Raw genomic sequence first — 19,285 nt, 5'->3', positions numbered from 1 at the left:
CTCTTTGATTGCTTGGGAGAAGGCCTTTGAAAATTATCATGGGATCTTTTGGTTGGGAGTACCATGGCATCTTTGATGTCTCATTTATGAAAAAGGCTTTGGGGACCCAAAAATGTCCCTGGACTTCACTTTCTTTGAAACTGAATTCTGTGCCCTAGAGATAAGCACTATGTATTCTTTTTACATTTTCAGGAATAATTTTTCACTCTTTTGATAATTTTTCATATGAGAAAATAATCGAATAGCTTCATCATTAACTTCGTTCTTATAATAAGGAACATCTTTTTAACATTTTGTCATTTTTGTTTCCAATACTTTTTATTTTATTTTAAAATTATGATTAGACAAAAATTTTTTTAGGGATGGACTCTATGTCGCCCAGGCTGGCCTTGAACCTTGGGCTCAAGCAGTCCTCTTGCCTTAGCTTACTGAATAGCTGGGACTACAGGTACGTACCATGATTCTGGCTTCCAATCCTTTTTGAAAGAAATATCTAAAACATTATAGCTTTTTGGAATACAGTATTACATGTGTGTTATACAATAATTATACAATTAAGCCAAAGAATAAGAAAACTCTCCAATAATATCAGGACTCAAACTGCTGTTGTATCATTTACTGTTTTAACAGACCTCAGATAATCTAACCTGTAAGCCACAGACATCTTAGGCAATTTTAATCATCAAGAAAGAAATATGTCATTAAGAAACAGTGGGACATTTTGAAAGAGTTGGAAAACATCATGAATTTGAATACTTCAAGTAGTGGCACTGGTGACACCCAAAGGTAAGCCTCTAGTCTCTTCTTGTAGTTGAAGAACACTTTCAGTTGCAAGGAACAGGGAGAAGTCAGTGGTTGGTAGAGCTAATTGTAAGAATTCCCATGGGTATGTTAAGGGGAGTAGAAATTTTGTGGGACTGAAGGAGCATGAATGAAGCTTCACAGGAATTGGAACTGAATCTAGAGACTTTATGGGGTTTTTGTGCTTCTCTGTTAATTTGGACCACAAAAGTCCATGTGTCTGAATTTCTTTCTGTTACTAGAGACTTGCTTGTTCTTTTCCACTACTCTAAATCTTTCCCTCATATTTTTTATTTATATTTCTGTTTTGTTTTCCTTAACCTCTGTGGCTTTAATTCCTTTCTTCATTGCCCCAGCTCTAATTCATGGTTACTGTATAAGCATTCATTTATTCCTAGCTCCTGTTGCTGTTTTGCTTCTTTACTTGGTAGCTCTCAGTTTGCCGTCCAAGAAGCAACACCTAATTGCTGTTACTCATCTTTTTGTACCATTGATTTCTGCCTTTGGGTGTGGCGCCTACCTTTAGTTCATTCACCTTTGGTGGGTGGAGTCTACATATGAAACTGGACCACTTAGGGCAGTGCCACTCTCTCCTAAGTGTGCTTTACAAAGAAATAAGTACTGAAATTAAAAGTAAGTGTTTAGAAACTTTTGTAGTCATGTAACAGAATAATATTCTGTCTGCTGAATCTAAAAATAAAACATTTGGGGTTGTATTCTTTCTGTTTTTAAAATTTCTTTAAAAATAATGCATTAAATATATTTTACAAAATCATCACAGGAGTGGGGTGAAGATAGCCCTTCCTCAAGTTTAGTTTGAGAAGGACTGATCTAGACTGCCTTTTCAGCAAGGATATATGGGTGGGACAAGTACCATGACTAACATGTACTTTACCCATAAATTTGCTATACAAAGGTTTTCCACTTAGCTTTTGAAGATAACCCCCCCACCCCTTTTTTTGAGACAGAGTCTTGCTCTGTTGCCCAGGTTGGAGTATAGTAGCATGATTTTGGTTCACTGCAGCCTCCATCTCCTGGGTTCAAGTGATTCTCCTGCTTCAGCCTCCTGGGTAGCTGGGATTACAGGTGCCTGCGACCACGCCCAGCTAATTTTTTTATTTTTAGTAGAGTCAGGGTTTCACCATGTTGGCCAGGCTGGTCTTGAACTCCTGACCTCAAGTGATCCACTCACCTTAGCCTCCCAGAGTGCTGGGATTACAGGTATGAGCCACCATGCCCGGCCAGAAGCCACTTTGAATCCCTTCTGGAGCAAGATAGGGAATAAATAAAATATAAATTTTTTTCTTTGCTAAAATTTCATCTTAAAGAGGACTTTTCTTTTTTCAAATGTTGTAAGGGGTGAGTGAGACTTCATTATTTTGTTCTCTGCCTCCACCTGAGGAATATGGCCCATAAACTGCTGAATAGAGGATCTTCAAGGTGCCTTCTTGCTCTATTCTATTTTATATAGATTTCATATATATGTATATATGCATGTATATATTTTAATGCAAATAATACATGTGTTTTTAGAAAATTTAGAAAATGCAGATGACAAAACAATAAAGCTATTTGTAATCTTAGCACTTAGGGTTAACCACTAATAATATTTTGGTAAATATTTGTCTAGACTTAAAATTTATCAATATTAAATAAATATGTATTTTAAAATTAGAATATTTCACCTTATTTAGTATCCTGCTTTTTCAAATTTGGAGAAACGTCTTACCACATCAATGCATCATAATTTTTAAATTTTTCTGAGGTGGGATCTTGTTATGTTGCCCAGGCTAAGAACTCCTGGCCTCAGGCAATCCTCCTGCATCAGCTGCAACTACAGGCATGCACCACGGCCCTAGCTTGTCATAATTTTTAATGGCTGAATTACTTTTTATAATTCTAGAATCTGGATACAGTTATTTAAAATCTACTATTAATCTACTTTCTGTTTCTATAGATTTGCCTTTTCTGAACAATTCATGTAAATGGAATCACATGATATATGGTCTTTTGTAGCTTCTTTTACAGGGCATATTCTTGAGTTTTGTCAAGTTGTAGCATGTAGCAGTACTTCATTTCTTTTTATTGCTGATAGTATTCCATTGTATGTATATACTACATTATGCCCATTTACCAGTTGACAGACATTCGAGTTGTTTCTACTTTTTGGGTACCACGAATAATGCTGCTATGCACATTTGCATATTTCTTTTTGTTGACATATGTTTTTGTTTCCCTTAGGTAGATTCTTAGGAGCAGCATTGCTGCATCATATAGTAAATTTATGTTAAAGTTTTCAGGAAACTGCCAAATTGTGTTCTAAAGTGATTGGGTCATTTTATATTATCATAGCAATGTATGAGAATTTTAGTTTCCCTGCATCCTGACCAACACTGGTTTTTATCTGACTTTTTCGATTTACCCATTTTGGTGAGTATGAAGTTGTATGTTATCGTGGTTATAATTTGAATTATCCTAATGATTAATGATGTTGAACGTCTTGGTATGTGCTTTTTGGTCATTCACATATCTTCCTTGGTGAAATGTTTATTCAGATCTTTTGTTTATTTTTAAATTGTATTATTTATTTATTTATTTATTATTTATGTTATTGAGCTTTAAGAGTTTTTATATATTCAGAATGCAAGTCCTTTATCACATATATGATTTGCTGGCCTGGTGCAATAACTCATGCCTGTAATCCCAGCACTTTGGGTGGCTGAGTGGGATGAATCGCTTGAGCCCAGGAGTTCAAGACCAGCCTGGCCAACGTGGCAAAACCCCATCTCTACAAAAGAGTACAAAAATTAGCCAGGCTTGATGGCATGTGTGTGTGGTCCCAGCTACTCTGGAGGCTGAGGCATGAGAATTGTTTGAAACTGGGAGGCAGAGGCTGCAGTGAGCCAAGATCGTGCCACTGCATTCGAACCAAGGTGACAGAGGGAGATTTTCTCTCAAAAACAACAAAAAATAAGATATATGAATATTTTCTCCTGTTTAGTGGCTTGACTTTTCATTTTCTTAATAATATCTTTGGAAATGCACAAGTGTTTAACTTTGACGAAGTCCAGTTTATCAATTCTTTTCCTATATGAGTTGTGCTTTTGGTTTTGTTTATAAGAAATCTCTGAATAACTTAAGGTCATGAAGATTTTTCTTCTATGTTTTCTTCTAGAAGTTTTATAATTTTAGCTCTTATATTTAGTGCTCTATTTTAAGTGACTTTTTGTGTATGTCTTGAGGTAAGGGTCTAAATTTGTCTTTTTGCATGTGGATAGCCAGTTGTTCCAGCAGGATTGTTGACAAGATTAACCTTTCCTCTTTGGTACTTCTGTTGAAAATTACTCAACCATGGCCGGATGTGGTGGCTCACACCTGTAATCCCAGCACTCTGGGAGGCTGAGGTGGGTGTATCACAAGGTCAGGAGTTTGAGACCAGCCTGATCAACATGGTGAAACCCCATCTCTACTAAAAATACAAAAATTAGCCAGGTGTGGTGGTGTGCACCTGTAAACTCAGCTACTCAGCAGGCTGAGGCAGGACAATTGCTTGAACCCAGGAGGCGGAGGTTGCAATGAGCCGAGATCACACCATTGCACTCCAGATTGCATCACTGCACTCCTGCCTGAGCGACAGAATGAGACTGGGTTTATTTCTAGAGTCTTAACTCTGGTATATTGATCTACATGTCTGTTCTTAATCCAATACCACATTGTCTTGATTACTGTAGCTTTATAATAAGCTTTGAAATTAGGAAGCAAAAGTTTTCTCATTTGTTCTTCTTCAAGATTGTTTTGGCTATTTTGAATTCTTTGTCTTTCCATTTGAATTTTACGATCAGCTTTTCAGTTTCTGCAAAAATGTGTGTTGGGGTTTTAATAGGGATTATATTGAATATGTAGATTAATTTGGGGAGAATTGTCATTTTAATAATACTGAGTTTTCCTTACATGCATGTGACTATGGAATGTCTTTCCATTTGTTTAGCTTGTCAACTTCTTTCGACAACATTTTGTATTTTTCGATGTAAAAATCTTTCACTTTTTTTTTTTTTTTTGAGACGGAGTTTCGCTCTTGTTACCCAGGCTGGAGTGCAATGGCACGATCTCGGCTCACCGCAACCTCCGCCTCCTGGGTTCAGGCAATTCTCCTGCCTCAGCCTCCTGAGTAGCTGGGATTACAGGCACGCGCCACCATGCCCAGCTAATTTTTTGTATTTTTTGTAGAGACGGGGTTTCACCATGTTGACCAGGATGGTCTCGATCTCTTGACCTCGTGATCCACCCGCCTCGGCCTCCCAAAGTGCTGGGATTACAGGCTTGAGCCACCGCACCCGGCCCCCAGTTTTTTTTTTTAAGAGATGAAGTCTTACTGTGTCTCCCAGGCCATTGTTCAGTGGTCATCATAGCTCACTGCAGCCTCGAACTCCTGTGCTCAAGTGTGCCCCCTACTTCAGCCTCCCAAGTAGCTGGGACTACAGGTAGGTGCCACCATGCCCAGCTACTTGGTTTGCAATTGTTTTGTTGAGGATTTTTCCATCTGTATTCATGAATGATATTAATCTGTTTTCCTTTCTTGTGATAACTTAGTCTAGTTTTGGTATTAGAGTAATGCCAGATTCATAGAATGGGTTGGTAAGTGTTCCTCCCCTTATGTAAAGATTGGTATTATTTTTTCTTTACATGTTTGGTAGAATTTGCCAGTGAAGCTATCTGTGCTTGAGCTTTCTCTGTGGTTAAATAATACCATATCTTTATCTGTTATAGATCTATCCAGACTTTTAATTTTGTTTCAGTAATTTGTGTTTTTCTAGGAATTCATCCATTTGATCTGAATTGTTTAATTTGTTGGTATAAAGTTGTTCAGAATATTCTTTTATAATCCTAAATGGTAATGTTTCCTCCTTTATTCTTTATTTTCATAATTTGAGTTTTTTTCTTTTTTTCTTGTTAATTTAGCCAAACGTTTATTAAGTTTATTGCTCTTTTCAAAGAACCAAATTTTGGTTTCATTGATTCAATCAGTTTTATTTTAGTCTTATTTTAAAAATTTAAGTTGTATATGCACATTATTTAAATAATCCATTGTGCTATAAAGTTTATTAAGTGACATTACAGGAAACAGCAGTACTAATTTCTTTCAGGCAAATCCACTTTCTAGATTCTGAAAAACAATCATTTTTTTCAACTCTCTGAGGTATTTTTCATCTCTCAAATTTTTTTTTCCGTGTTGCTAATTGTTTTTTTTATTTTTAACTATTATCTACTGACTTCTTGTACAGAAGATCATAATTTAGTTCTCATTCCTGCCTGCTTCTCTTCTTGTTCTCTACATTTAGTGATATTGTAATCTTAGATTAGTTATTTAATGTTTATATTATTATAATTATGAAAACTTTTAAGTTGAGCCTATGTAGTAGTATTCACTGACTTTTCTTCTTTCTTGTACATTTTATTTTGGTTGGATTTAATAATTATCTGGTTTCTTATTTGGTTTGTTTGCTTAGTTTCTATGAACTTATTGGGAATTCAACTTTGCTCCAAACAAATTACATAAATCTCTATGTTTTTTGTTTCCTCCTCCTCCTCCTCCTCTTCCTCCTTCTTCTCTTCTTTTTCCTCCTCCTCCTCCTCCTTCCTCTTCTTTTTAAGACAGGGTTTCATTCTGTCCCCCAACTGTAGTGCAGTGGCACAATCATGACTCACTGCGGTCTTGATCTCCTAGGCTCAAGTGATCCTCCTGCTTTGGCCTCCCAAAGTGCTGGAATTACAGATGTGATCCACTGCACTTGGTGTATTTTCATCTTCTTAAAGAAATCACTCCTGGAGGCTTTGACCAGTCCCACTGGGACAGATTTCCCTTTAAGTGCTTTGCTGTACAGGTGTCATCTTAGTATTTCCTTTTATCACTGTCCTGGAAATCCCTCTGTTGTTTTCTTGTGTTGAGTACTCTACTTCTAGAATCCCATGTCTTTCTTTTTCTCATTTTGGTCCTTATTTTGATAGAGTAAATATCCCATTAGCCTTCTGAGAAAGTTCATGGGAGATAAATATTTTGAGGCCTAGCAGATCTGAAATTGTCTTTGTCATAGTCTTTCCTTTGGATGATAATTTGTTGGGTATAAACTTTTAAGTTAGAAATGATTTTTCCCTTGGAATTTTGTCAAGTATTGCAGCATTATTTCCTAATTTTCAGTGTTTCAGTGGGAAAATGATGTCACATTTTTTAAAAACTTTTATTTTAGGTTCAGGGGTACATGTGTAGGTTTGTTATATAGGCAAACTTGTGCTATGGGGATTTGTTGTACAGATTATTTCATCACCCAGATACTAAGCCTAGTACCCAATAGTTATTCTTCTGCTCCTCTCCCTACTCTAACCCTTTACTCTTAAGTAGTCCCCAGTGTCTGTTATTTTTTTCTTTGTGTCCATGAGTTGTCATTTAGTTTCCATTTATAAGTGAGAACACATGGCATTTGGTTTTCTGTTCCTGGGTTAGTTTGCTAAGGATAATGGCCTCTAGCTCCATCCATGTTCCCACAAAAAACATGATCTCATTCTTTTTTATGGCTGCATGGTATTCTATGCTATTTATGTACCACATTTTCTTTTTTTTTTTTTTTTTTTTTTTTTTTTTTTTGAGGCGGAGTTTCGCTCGTTACCCAGGCTGGAGTGCAATGGCGCGATCTCGGCTCACCGCAACCTCCGCCTCCTGGGTTCAGGCAATTCTCCTGCCTCAGCCTCCTGAGTAGCTGGGATTACAGGCACGCGCCACCATGCCCAGCTAATTTTTTGTATTAGTAGAGACGGGGTTTCACCATGTTGACCAGGACGGTCTCGATCTCTTGACCTCGTGATCCACCCGTCTCGGCCTCCCAAAGTGCTGGGATTACAGGCTTGAGCCACCGCGCCCGGCCCCACATTTTCTTTATCAAGTCTGTCATTGATGCGCAGTTAGGTTGATTCCATGTCTTTGCTATTGTGGATAGTGCTGCAGTAGACATTTGTATACATATATCTTTATGGTAGAATGATTTATATTCCCTCTGGGAGTATACCTAGTAATGGGGTTGCTGGGTTGATTAGTAGTTCTGTTTTAAGCTCTTTGAGGAATCACTATGTTGCTTTCCAGAATGGGTGAACTCATTTATATTCCTATCAACAGTGTATAGGAGTTCCCTTTTTTCCTGCAACCTTGCCCCCATCTATTATTTTTTTGACTTTTTAATAGTAACCATTCTGACTGGTGTGAGTTGGTATCTCATTGTGGCTTTGATTTGCATTTCTCTAATGATCACTGATGTTGAGCTTTGCTTCATATGCTTGTTGGCTGCATGTATGTCTTCTTTTGAAAAGTGTCTTTTTATGTCCTTTGCCCACTTTATAATGGTTTTTTTTCCTTGTAATTTTGTTTAAGTTGCTTTTAGATGCAGTATATTAGACCTTTGTCACATGTAAAGTTTGGAAATATTTCTTTCCCATTCTTTAGGTTGTCTGTTTACACTGTTGATAGTTTCTTTTGCCATGAAGAAGCTCTTAAGTTTAATTAGAACTCATTTGTCAATTTTTGCTTTTGTTGTGATTGCTTCTGGTATCTTTGTCATGACATCTTTGCCCATTCCTGTGTCCAGGATGGTATTGCCTAAGTTGTCTTTCAGGGATTTTTATAGTTAAACATATTTCTTAATCTTTTGTATAAAACTTATTTATTTCTCTCTGGACTTTGGGGGAACTACTTTTTGTTCCCTGTTTTCTGAAATTTCCATGCATTTAACCTGGACTCTTAATAGACCCTTTCTGTTTGAAATGTATATCCTTCAGAATCTGCATTATTTCCATGGATTTTTTTTCTTTAACAGTTTCCTCCCCTTCAGAGAGACATTATAGTGCAGCGGTTAAGAGGACATATCACGGAGCCAGGCTTTCAGGGTTTGAATTTCAGCTTTGTCCCTCATTAGCCCTGCGAACATGGGTAATAGGGGTCATAATGGTACCAATCTCATGGGATTATTCTGAAGAATAAATAAGTTTATATTATGTAAAATGCTTAGAACAATGCTTACAAAATTATAAGGCTGTTTAATGTTTTAAATTTAAATTTTCTCATTCTGCTCCTTTATTTAGATTTTGAACTTCTTGGATGGTCTTTCAATTTAAAATTTTTTCTGTTTTTCATCTCCGTCTTTTTTCCTTTATTTTCTGGGAGATTTTTTCTTTTATATTTATTTATTTAGTTTTTCATTTTTATTTTTACTTTTTTTGAAATGGAGTTTTGCTCTTGTTGCCCAGGCTTGAGTGCAATGGTGCGATCTCAACTTACTCCAACCTCTGCCTCCCAGGTTCAAGCAATTCTCCTGTCTTAGCCTCCTGAGTAGCTGGGATTACAGGCATCCACCACCATGCCCAGCTAATTTTTATATTTTTTAGTAGAGATGGGGTTTCACCATGTTGGCCAGGCTGATCCTGAACTTCTGACCTCAGGTGATCCATCTACCTCAGCCTCCCAAAGTGCTGGGATTACAGGCATGAGCCACCGCGCCTGGCCTGTGTTTTTGATTTTTAAGAGCTGTTTTTTTTCTCTGAATATTTTATTTCTCATTGCAGTCATGAATATGATATTATGGATGTTATACTCTCTCCTGTTTTTTTTTTTTTAATTGCATTTTAGGTTTTGGGGTACATGTGGAAAACATGGAAGATTGTTGCATAGGTGCACACATGGCAGTGTGATTTGCTGCCTTCCTCCCCCTCACCCATATGTGGCATTTCTCCCCATGGTATCTCTCCCCAACTTCTCACCCCCCGCTGTCCCCTCCAACTCCCCCCCAACAGACCCCAGTGTATAGTGCTCCCCTCCCTGCGTCCATGTGTTCCCATTGTTCAACACCCGTCTATGAGTGAGAACATGTGATGTTTGATTTTGTGTTCTTGTGTCAGTTTGCTGAGAATGATGGTTTCCAGGTTCATCCATGTCCCTACAAAGGACGCGAACTCATCGTTTTTGATGGCTGCATAATATTCCATGGTGTATATGTGCCACATTTTTCCTGTCCAGTCTGTCATCGATGGGCATTTGGGTTGGTTCCAGGTCTTTGCTATTGTAAACTGTGCTGCAATGAACATTCGTGTGCATGTGTCCTTATAGTAGAACGATTTATAATCCTTTGGATATATACCCAGTAATGGGATTGCTGGGTCAAACGAAATTTCTATTTCTAGGTCCTTGAGGAATCGCCACACTGTCTTCCACAATGGTTGAACTAATTTACACTCCCACCAACAGTGTGAAAGTGTTCCTGTTTCTCCACATCCTCTCCAGCATCTGTTGTCTCCAGATTTTTTAATGATTGCTGTTTTAACTGGCGTGAGATGGTATCTCAATGTAGTTTTGATTTGCATTTCTCTAATGACCAGTGATGATGAGCACTTTTTCATATGAAGACATACATGAGGCCAACTCTCTCCTGTTTTTTTTAGAAGGCTATGTTAGTTTCTTTTTTTCCTCCCTCTTCTAGGTTGTCATCTTTCTGCATAGTCTTTCAGGGAATGGTTCTTTCCATACACCTTATTTTTGGTCTCTGTTTACCATATTAGATGCTTCCTAAACTTTTGGTGACCCTTGGCTGTCTGCTTATATTGAAAAGTAGGGGCTTAACCTAAAAAGATGACTGGAAGCTCAGTGTGTGAGGCTGTTTTTGTGGCATGCTCTGTAGGATTATATGGTTAAACTGTTTTGCTACAGAACCACTGGCATTAGTATCTTTAGGTATTTTTCACCTGGCTGCTTAAGTTCTGTAGGGAAGGCACTTCCAGGCACTGCTTGGCTGCCATTGTTGTGGCAAGAACATTCTGGCAAGACAAGTAGTGTTAAAACTCTAGAGCTTTCATTCATTGTATAACTTTTAACTCAAGCTGCTTTTATGTAGTATGAAAAACTTACATCATTTATATCTAATATCTACTGATCCAGAGACCCTCTGTTTCATCCTCTCCAGGGAATAAACCCCTAGTGTTTTTCTGCCAGACGGGGGAAGAGATAGGTACCCAGTTGTGTGATATACGGGATAGGGGATCTGAGGATCTAATTATTTTGTTGGCAGACTTTTCAACTAATTCTCCTGTTTTCTGCTCTACGTTTACCCCCATTTTCAAAGGTGTTGACAATTACTGAGCTTTTGGTAGTTATCAGTCACCAATTGTCCACGTACATTTCTGCTTCCAATATTTTATTGCTGTAATCTCATCTTTTGTGTTCTTTCTCTTGTGAGTTTATACCTCTAAATTCTGTTTGCTGTTTATTTTTATTTTTGGGAGAGAGTAGTATGCTTTAGTCTGACTTTTTTCTTTTGGCATTATGTATTACATTTGCAGTAAATAAAATGAATTATTTAAAAAGAAAAAGAATGGGAGAACCCAGTCTCTTCCAAAATTATCCAGCTTGTGATATAATCAGAAGTACCAGTCTTGAATAATGTGGTAATTTCCCATTAGGCAGTGGTTTGTTGCTAGATATATATCTCTATATATATTACTTTGTATTTCTACATAGCTTTTGCAGGGGCATCTTTTACTCGGTTGTGAAATTCTCTAAGTCAAGAACCATGTCATGTTCTCTCTGTATTTTGAAAAATAAGTTATCAGAAATATCAGAAATTCTCTGAAATATGCATTATGAGAAGTACATACATTTTACTGTAATCTCATTTTATAGGTTGAAGAATGCCTCATCGGATGTAAAACAAATACTTAAAAATGAAACAGAGTTGGATATTACTGCTGATCTCAGAAAGAAACTCCATCGGGCTGAAAAAGAAAAATTAGAAATAACAACAAAGCACAATGCAGAGGTACAATTTACTTTCCTCTCAAATAATGTTAAAAGCCGAGTTTGATTTTTTTGATTTATTTCATATGACAAACTCCGTGTTTAACCTTTAGAACTATACCATTCTTGTGCTTAAAAAGGAAATTGTAATAAAGAAAACATGATTTTTAAATGTAGTATAATTGCATCAGAGTGTTAAAGTGGAACTTTAATGAATTATTATGTTTACTTGTATGTTATCTTAGATTTATTTTAATGAGATCAACTCATTAAAAATATTAATTCATGAACGTGTTTAATGATAAAGGATTTATAAATCAGACATTTTTGAAATCGTAATATAGATTCCTTTAATGTCTCAATTATGGAACAATCTCTGAAGTAAATTTGAGTATGGAATTTTTAATCATAGTTCAATTCATAAATTAGCTTAGTTTATAAGTCATTATTTCTTTGTTAGTATGTATGTGCGTATACATATATATATTTTATATGTATAAGTATATATTCCAAGATAGCAGTTTTCCTTCCCTTCTAAGATAATTCATAAGTCATGTCTTTAGGCCTCTCTCTCTATTGTGTTCTTTCTCCTTTTTTCTCTGTTAAATCTTATTTATTCTTAAAACTCAGTTTAGGCCACCTGGTGTAGTGGGAAGAATATCAAATTACACAGAGCTCAATTCATTTCTGGCCTTTCCATTTACAAGATGCGTCATCTTGGACTACTTATTTATCCTGTACACCATTGGTTTCTCATTATGAAATGCTGTTCCCAAAGGGTTGTTGTGACAATTAAGTGAAATAAAATTTGGAAAGTTCTTGTGTACTGTAAGAGTAGCTGTAATTTATTGACAGTTAAGTGTAAACAGTATGTTTTTCTTCCGTTTTTGCTAAGTTCTGCAGTTCTCATGTTGGGAAACCTTGTAATGTCTTTCTAAGTGAAACCAGCTACTACTTTACTCTTCTACAACATGTTGCTGTTTCAGCTATTTTAGAACCAAAACATTTATATCATGCTTACCTGCTCTTCTTTAGTTTGTAAACCCTCTGAGAGCTCAAAACAGTGACCATACTTTGTCTCTATATTGCTGATGTTTACTGGCACATAGTAGGCTCTCAGTGGTTGTGTGCTGAATAAATGTATAAAAAGGGTCAGGTGCGGGTGCTCATGCCTATAATTTCAGCACTTTGGGAGACCAAGGTGAATGGATCGCTTGAAGTCAGGAGTTCGAGAACAGCCTGACCAACATGGTGAAACCCCATCTCTAGTAAAAATACAAAAATTAGCTGGTCATGGTGGCACACACCAGTAATCCCAGCTACTTGGGAGGCTGAGGCAGGAGAATCACTTGAATCGGAAGCTGGAGGTTTCAGTGAGCTTAGATTGTGCCACTGCATTTTAGCCTGGGCAATAGAGGAAACTCCATCTCAAAAAAGAAAAAAAGTATGAAAGGATGATTTTTTTCTCAGGGTATATAAGGAGCAGTGGTATTGCGGATTAAAATAACAAGAGACGAATATGTGATCATTCTATTTTTTAGTAGCAATTGAGATAATTTATTTCTTTTTCTTTTTTGAGAACAAGTCTCACTCTGTCGCCTAGGCTGAAGTGGAGTGGTGGAATCTCAAGTCACTGCACCCTCTGCTTCCAGGTTCAAGTGATTGGAAATCACTTGCCTCAGCCTCCCCACTAGATGGGATTACAGGCACTCGCCACCATGTCTGACTAATTTTGTATTTTTAGTAGAGACAGTGTTTCATCATGTTGACCAGGATGGTCTTGAATTCCTGACCTCAGGTGATCCACCCACCTCAGCCTCCCAAAGTACTGGGATTATAGGTGTGAGCCACCATGCCTGGCCCAACTGAGGTAATTTTAAAGTGATAATTGAAGTAATTGTTCCTATTTACATTGTAATAATCATTATAAAGTGATATGTGTTAAATGTATGCTAATTATTCATAAATTCTAAAACTTATTTTTTGAAACCAAATGTACATTTTACTTGAGAGTATTAGTGTCATGATAATCATTCCTCTATTAAATAAATTCTTTCACAACTGGGTGTGGTGGCTCATGCCTGTAATCCCAGCACTTTGTGAGGCCAAGGCAGGAGGATTGCTTGAGCCCAGGAGTTCGAGACCAGCCTGGGCAACAGAGTGAGACCTTGCATCTATAAAAAATAAAATAAAAATAATATTCTTTTACAATATGTTTATAGTTGTCATTAGGCTTCTCAGCAGAACACAGAGTTTTCTTTTATTTGATCAAAATGTTTTGAAATATATGTTCACATTAAAGAGGTAGCAAATTATCTTAGGGAAGGCAGACAGTTTTCTTAAAATAGGATAATTAGTTCAACCCCAGATTTATATTACTAATTATTATTATTTTTTTCAGCCTTCCCTCCCCTCCCCACCCCTCCCCCTTCAAGTATACCCATCACGAAGCAAAACAGAGAGGAATATAGTCATCTAGAAACTAAGGCCATATTTCCCTTATCAGATATTCCTAATGCTAACACAAATAATGCAGGGTGATTGGCACAAAATATTTTAAAATACTTCTCTAGGAGTTTTATTGTTGTGAGATCTGGGGCAAGTTACTTCATTTTTCTGAGCTAGAAGTTTCTTTGATAGGTATTCAAATAATAGATTACTATTGAGAAGATTTATTAGTAGATAGAGAGTATGGGGAGAAGAATTGCTTATAGACTCATAGATTCCAGATGAGACTAAGTTGCATTGACGTAGATGATTGGGATGGGAAAATACCATAAAGTTTTCATCATTGCAGTGGTTTTTAGACTCATTTGAGCATAACAATAAAGTTGTGGAAAATAGGACAAGAAGAATGTGAAGCTATTAAGATATCTGGCCCAGATAGTGGTGACAGAGCAAGAAAATCCAGATAAATGAGGAAGGGAGAGGGTAAAGAAGAGTGACATAACTTCTTTTTTAGTTTTTGAGATAGGGTCTTGCTTTGTCACCCAGGCTGGAGTGCAATGGCGCGATCTCAGCGCACCACAACCTCCGCCTCCTGGGTTCAGGCAATTCTCCTGCCTCAGCCTCCCAAGTAGCTGGGAATACAGGCACGTGCCACCATGCTCAGCTAATTTTTTGTATTTTTAGTAGAGGCGTGGTTTTGCCATGTTGCCCAGGCTGGTCTTGAACTTCTGGGTTCAAGTGATCCACCTGCCTTGGCCTCCCAAAGTGCAGGGACAATAGTATGAGCCACTGTACCCAGCTGACATAACTTCTTTTAGCCAAAAAATACTGGAAACTTAGGACTATCAGTAGACTTTATGGCCTGAAGATAGTATCTGACCCAGCCAGTACTCTTAATAGCAGGGATTCTTAAGCTAGAGTCCTCAGAAAGATAAATCAAGGAGTCTGTGAACTTGGATGGGGAAAAGTTATAATTTTATTTTTATTAACCCCTAACTGATATTAAGCATTTCCTTCAGTTCTGAGGGGCTTGACCTAGCCAGCCCTCCTTTTAACAAATCATAGAGTGTTTGCAGTACTTTTGAGTATCATCAACAGAAATCACAGATACATGTCACATTTTAGAAATTACAGCTACAGGACAGGTGCTGTGGCTCACGCCTGTAATCTACTAAAAATACAAAAATTAGCTAGGTGTGGTGGTGTGCTCCTGTAATCCCATCTACTTGGGTGGCTGAGGTGGGAGAATCATTTGAACCTGGGAGGTGGAGGTTGCAGTGAGCCGAGATTGCACCCCCGAACTCCAGCCTGGGCAACAGAGTGAGATGCTGTCTCAAAAATAAATAAATAAATAAAAAGAAATTATGGCTACATATCACATATTATATTTCAGTTATTGTGTGTGTGTATGTATATTTGTTGTTGTTTTAAATCTTTTTTTAGAGACAGGGTCTTGCTCTATTGCCCAGGCTAGTGTGCAGTGATGTGATCATAGCTCCTTACAGTCTGGAACTCCTGGGCTCAAGTGATTTTATGCTTCAGCCTCCCAAGTAGCTAGGACTATAGGTGTGTGCCATCACAACTGGCTCATTTATTTTTATTATTATTTGTAGAGATGGAGTCTTGTTGTGTTTTGCAGGTTGTGTCAAACTCCTGGCCTCAAGCAACCTTCCCTCATCAGCCTCTCAAAGTGCTGGGGTTACAGGAGTGAGTCTTTGCACCTGGATAGCATTTTAATTTTAAGTAATGTACTTTGTTCCCTTGAAGAGGATGTAGTCAAGGAAAAGGGAGGGTTTGGTTGCCTCTCTATTGTGTCAGGAAAGTACTGGTATTTTGACTTTATGAAATGATTGTAGGCCAATGTTGAATTCAATTTTCAGTCAACCATCCAAGCAAAACTGTTAGAGTTAACTTACAAAATCCACATCAATCTTGTACATGTTCTCCACGTTCCTGTGAATACAAGATTAGCAAGATCTTTCAGTTCTTCTGCTATATAAGCTATTTACTCCTGGAGCAGACTGCATTTTTCCTTCTGTAGCATACTAAGATCTGAGTCAATCTGTGGTGACACAGCAGTGTAGGTGGCTCTTGGAAATTCTCTTGCAAGGCAGCTGCTTCAGGTGTGGTCATTATTAAATCTTTCAGCAAGGAAAGGCTGGTTACCTCAGTCAGGGAGGAGAGACTGCTTTTTTTTTTTTTGGTGAGGAATGTTCGGGGGGATTGAGAGTTCATAGTTTTTAGGTTTGTTTCATTCTAAAAATCCTCATCCTATGTTCTTCCTTCCTACTGAAAACCCAGCTAACTTTGGGAGGCTGAGGTGGGCAGATCACAAGGTCAGGAGTTCAAGACCAGCCTGGCAACATGGTGAAACTCCATCTCTACTAAAAATACAAAAATTAGCTGGGCATGGTGGTGGATGCCTGTAGTCCCAGCTGCTTGGGAGGCTGAGGGAGGAGAATCACTTGAATCCGGGAGGCAGAGGTTGCAGTGAGCCGAGATTGTGCCACTGGACTCCAGCCTAGGCGATAAAGAGAGACTCCATCTCAAAAAAAAAAACAACAAAAAAACCCAGCTGATACCATCTTAACAGTAGATACTTGGTGGAACTCTTCATTGAACTTGTAATTTTGCATTTCCGATAATTAGATTTTAAGGTTTGTTTATAACCTTATCTGCTCTGGGGCTATAAGAAATAAGCAGTTCTTCAAAGTTACCATAAAAACTCTCTGGTTTTCTGACTGTCTTGTACTGAGATTCTAAAGCTCTGAGATTATAATTTTGTTTTTGTAAATTCTCTAGTATAGTGAGATTTAGCTTTTCTACCCTATAGGCCTTATAGTAAAACAGTACTGCCATCATAGTTAAGTGCGTTCATTACTTCAGTTTTTGAAGGCTTGTTTTCAACTGGCACTTCATCCTAAACAACTGCACACCATAATTTAAAGAACTGTGGTCCCACTGTATGCTGTAGATCACTAGAATCCCATTTTTATCTGCAAAGAGGCTTTCACTGTGTTCAGGCTTAAATATGTTAACCACCCAATATTATAAACCCCTCTTGAGACAATTTCTGATACCAAGCGCAATATTACTGGGTGTCCAGTTAGGAAAACAGAAACCACTCTAAGTCTTACAACAAAGGGACATTAGTAGCGGGTATTGGTTACACAGGTACTAGAAAAGCTGAAAAGACAACTAGAGGAGATTAAGGCAACCCAACAACATTAAGAACTGCTTCTATTCCCAAGGTTGATTAGAGCTAGAATTGGAAAAAGCAAGGCCCATGGACGGAGGGACTATCCATAAGGATTTGCAGCCACAGACAAGACAGGAGTAACTGCTTGAGGTAGATCTTGAGAGGCAGAAATATCTTGGCTTCTTTACTTCCCCTGTTGTCAATCACTCCACATGTGCCTCCCGTTGATCTAGGCTATTAAGAATCCAATTGTCTCTGACCTATTATCTTCTGTCATGCTACTTCATGAATACAAATATCACAAATTAGATATTTGATTGCTTAAATCCATGTAAGATTGACACTTTTATTACTTTATGATCAGTGATATTATAATCAAGAGAAATAATATAGACCATGTTTATTAAACTATACATTGATGCAATTTGTTTATTGGTTTCATTTAGGGAATAAAAGGAGAGGAAAGAATGAATTTTTAAGTACTTAGTATGTATCACGCATTTTTTTGTTTTTTAGTATAAATATTCTTCTCTTCTTTTTTTTTTTTTTGTGAGACAGTCTTGCTCTCTTCTTCAGGATAGAGTGCAGTGGCGTGGTCTCTGTTCACTGTAACATCCGCTTCCGAGGCTCAAGTGATCCTTTCATCTCAGCCTTCCGAGTAGCTAGGATTACAGGCACACACCACCATGCCTGGTTAATTTTTGTATTATTATTTTTTTGTATAGAGACAGGGTCTCTCTATGTGGCTTAGGCTGGTCTTGAACTTCTGGGCTTAAGTGATCCACCTGCCTTGGCCTCCCAAAGTGCTGGGATTACAGTTCCTGAGCCACTAGGTCTGGCCTTTTATCAAAAAAAACAAAAATAGGGCCAGGCGCGGTGGCTCAAGCCTATAATCCCAGCACTTTGGGAGGCCGAGGCGGGTGGATCACGAGGTCAAGAGATCGAGACCATCCTGGTCAACATGGTGAAACCCCGTCTCTACTAAAAAATACAAAAAATTAGCTGGGCATGGTGGCGCGAGCCTGTAATCCCAGCTACTCAGGAGGCTGAGGCAGGAGAATTGCCTGAACCCAGGAGGCAGAGGTTGCAGTGAGCCGAGATCGCGCCATTGCACTCCAGCCTGGGTAACAAGAGCGAAACTCCATCTCAAAAAAAAAAAAAAAAAAAGAAAAAACAAAACAACAGTGTTTTTTCTTCTGTTATTTTTTTCTTTTATTTTTATTTGTTTATTTTTTAGACAGGATCTCTTTCTGTCATCCAGACTGGAGTGCAGTGGTGCAGCCTCTGCTCACTGTAGCCTCCACCTCCTGGGCTCAAGGGATCCTCTCACCTCAGCCCCCTGGGTAGTAGCTAGGACTACCGGTATGTACCACCATGCCTGGCTAATTTTTTTTTTTTTTTTTTTCTAGAGATGGGGTTTCACCATTTTGCCCAGGGTGGACTCAAACTCCTGGCCTCAAGCAGTCCTCCCACCTCGGCCTCCCAAAGTGCTGGGATTACAGAAGTTAGCCACCATGCCTGGCCAAGGTGTGACTATTTCTGATTAAACATGTAATTTATTTTTATTTTTATAAAAATTTCTTACAAGATTTTTTTGTTTTTTTCTCTAGTGAATTCTCTAAAATAATAAATAAATAAATAAATACACTTAATGAGTGTCATTTTGTAAGGTAGTGCTTCCTTTCCAGTGATTCTGAATATATAAATTTATAAATTTTTGCCTTGTATATATTATGGAAACAAGTTTCTCTAGGAAACTTACATGTTTGAGTGTATGATCTCATAATCTGTGGACACATGTTAATACCAGAAATCTGTTTTTAGCTGGCATTTTATGAGAGCCAGATTGCCAAGCTACGGTCCGAGGTTGAAAAAGGAGAAGCGTTGCGACAAAGTCTGGAGTATGACCTAGCTGTTGCTAGAAAGGAAACTGGTCTTGGAAGACGGGCTGCTGAAGAAAGATTAGCCGAGGCACATAGGATCCAAGAAAAACTCTATGGTAAGACTGTTTC

The 19,285-nt window shown here is 37.8% G+C and overlaps 1 protein-coding gene across 10 annotated transcripts in view; it reads left to right on the top strand.

Annotated features, from left to right (window-relative positions):
• CCDC171 (coiled-coil domain containing 171) overlaps positions 1-19,285 on the top strand; it is a 408,737-nt gene that overhangs the window by 2,183 nt on the left and 387,269 nt on the right. For all 10 annotated transcript variants that reach the window (XR_010344271.1, XR_001107639.2, XM_064381348.1 and 7 more), the window contains exons 2-4: positions 631-786; positions 11,513-11,648; positions 19,098-19,272. Coding sequence is in view for 8 of the 10 variants with exons in the window: in XM_064381348.1 (XP_064237418.1) it covers positions 743-786; positions 11,513-11,648; positions 19,098-19,272 (355 nt within the window). In the remaining 2 variants the exon portion in view is untranslated. The remainder of the gene's footprint in view (positions 1-630; positions 787-11,512; positions 11,649-19,097; positions 19,273-19,285) is intronic.

The sequence above is a fragment of the Aotus nancymaae genome, unplaced genomic scaffold (genome assembly GCF_030222135.1).
Source record: "Aotus nancymaae isolate 86718 unplaced genomic scaffold, 86718_ANA_hifiasm-v0.15.2.pri h1tg000003l, whole genome shotgun sequence".
Lineage (NCBI taxonomy): Eukaryota > Metazoa > Chordata > Mammalia > Primates > Aotidae > Aotus > Aotus nancymaae.
This window is presented reverse-complemented; position numbering and strand designations above follow the sequence as displayed.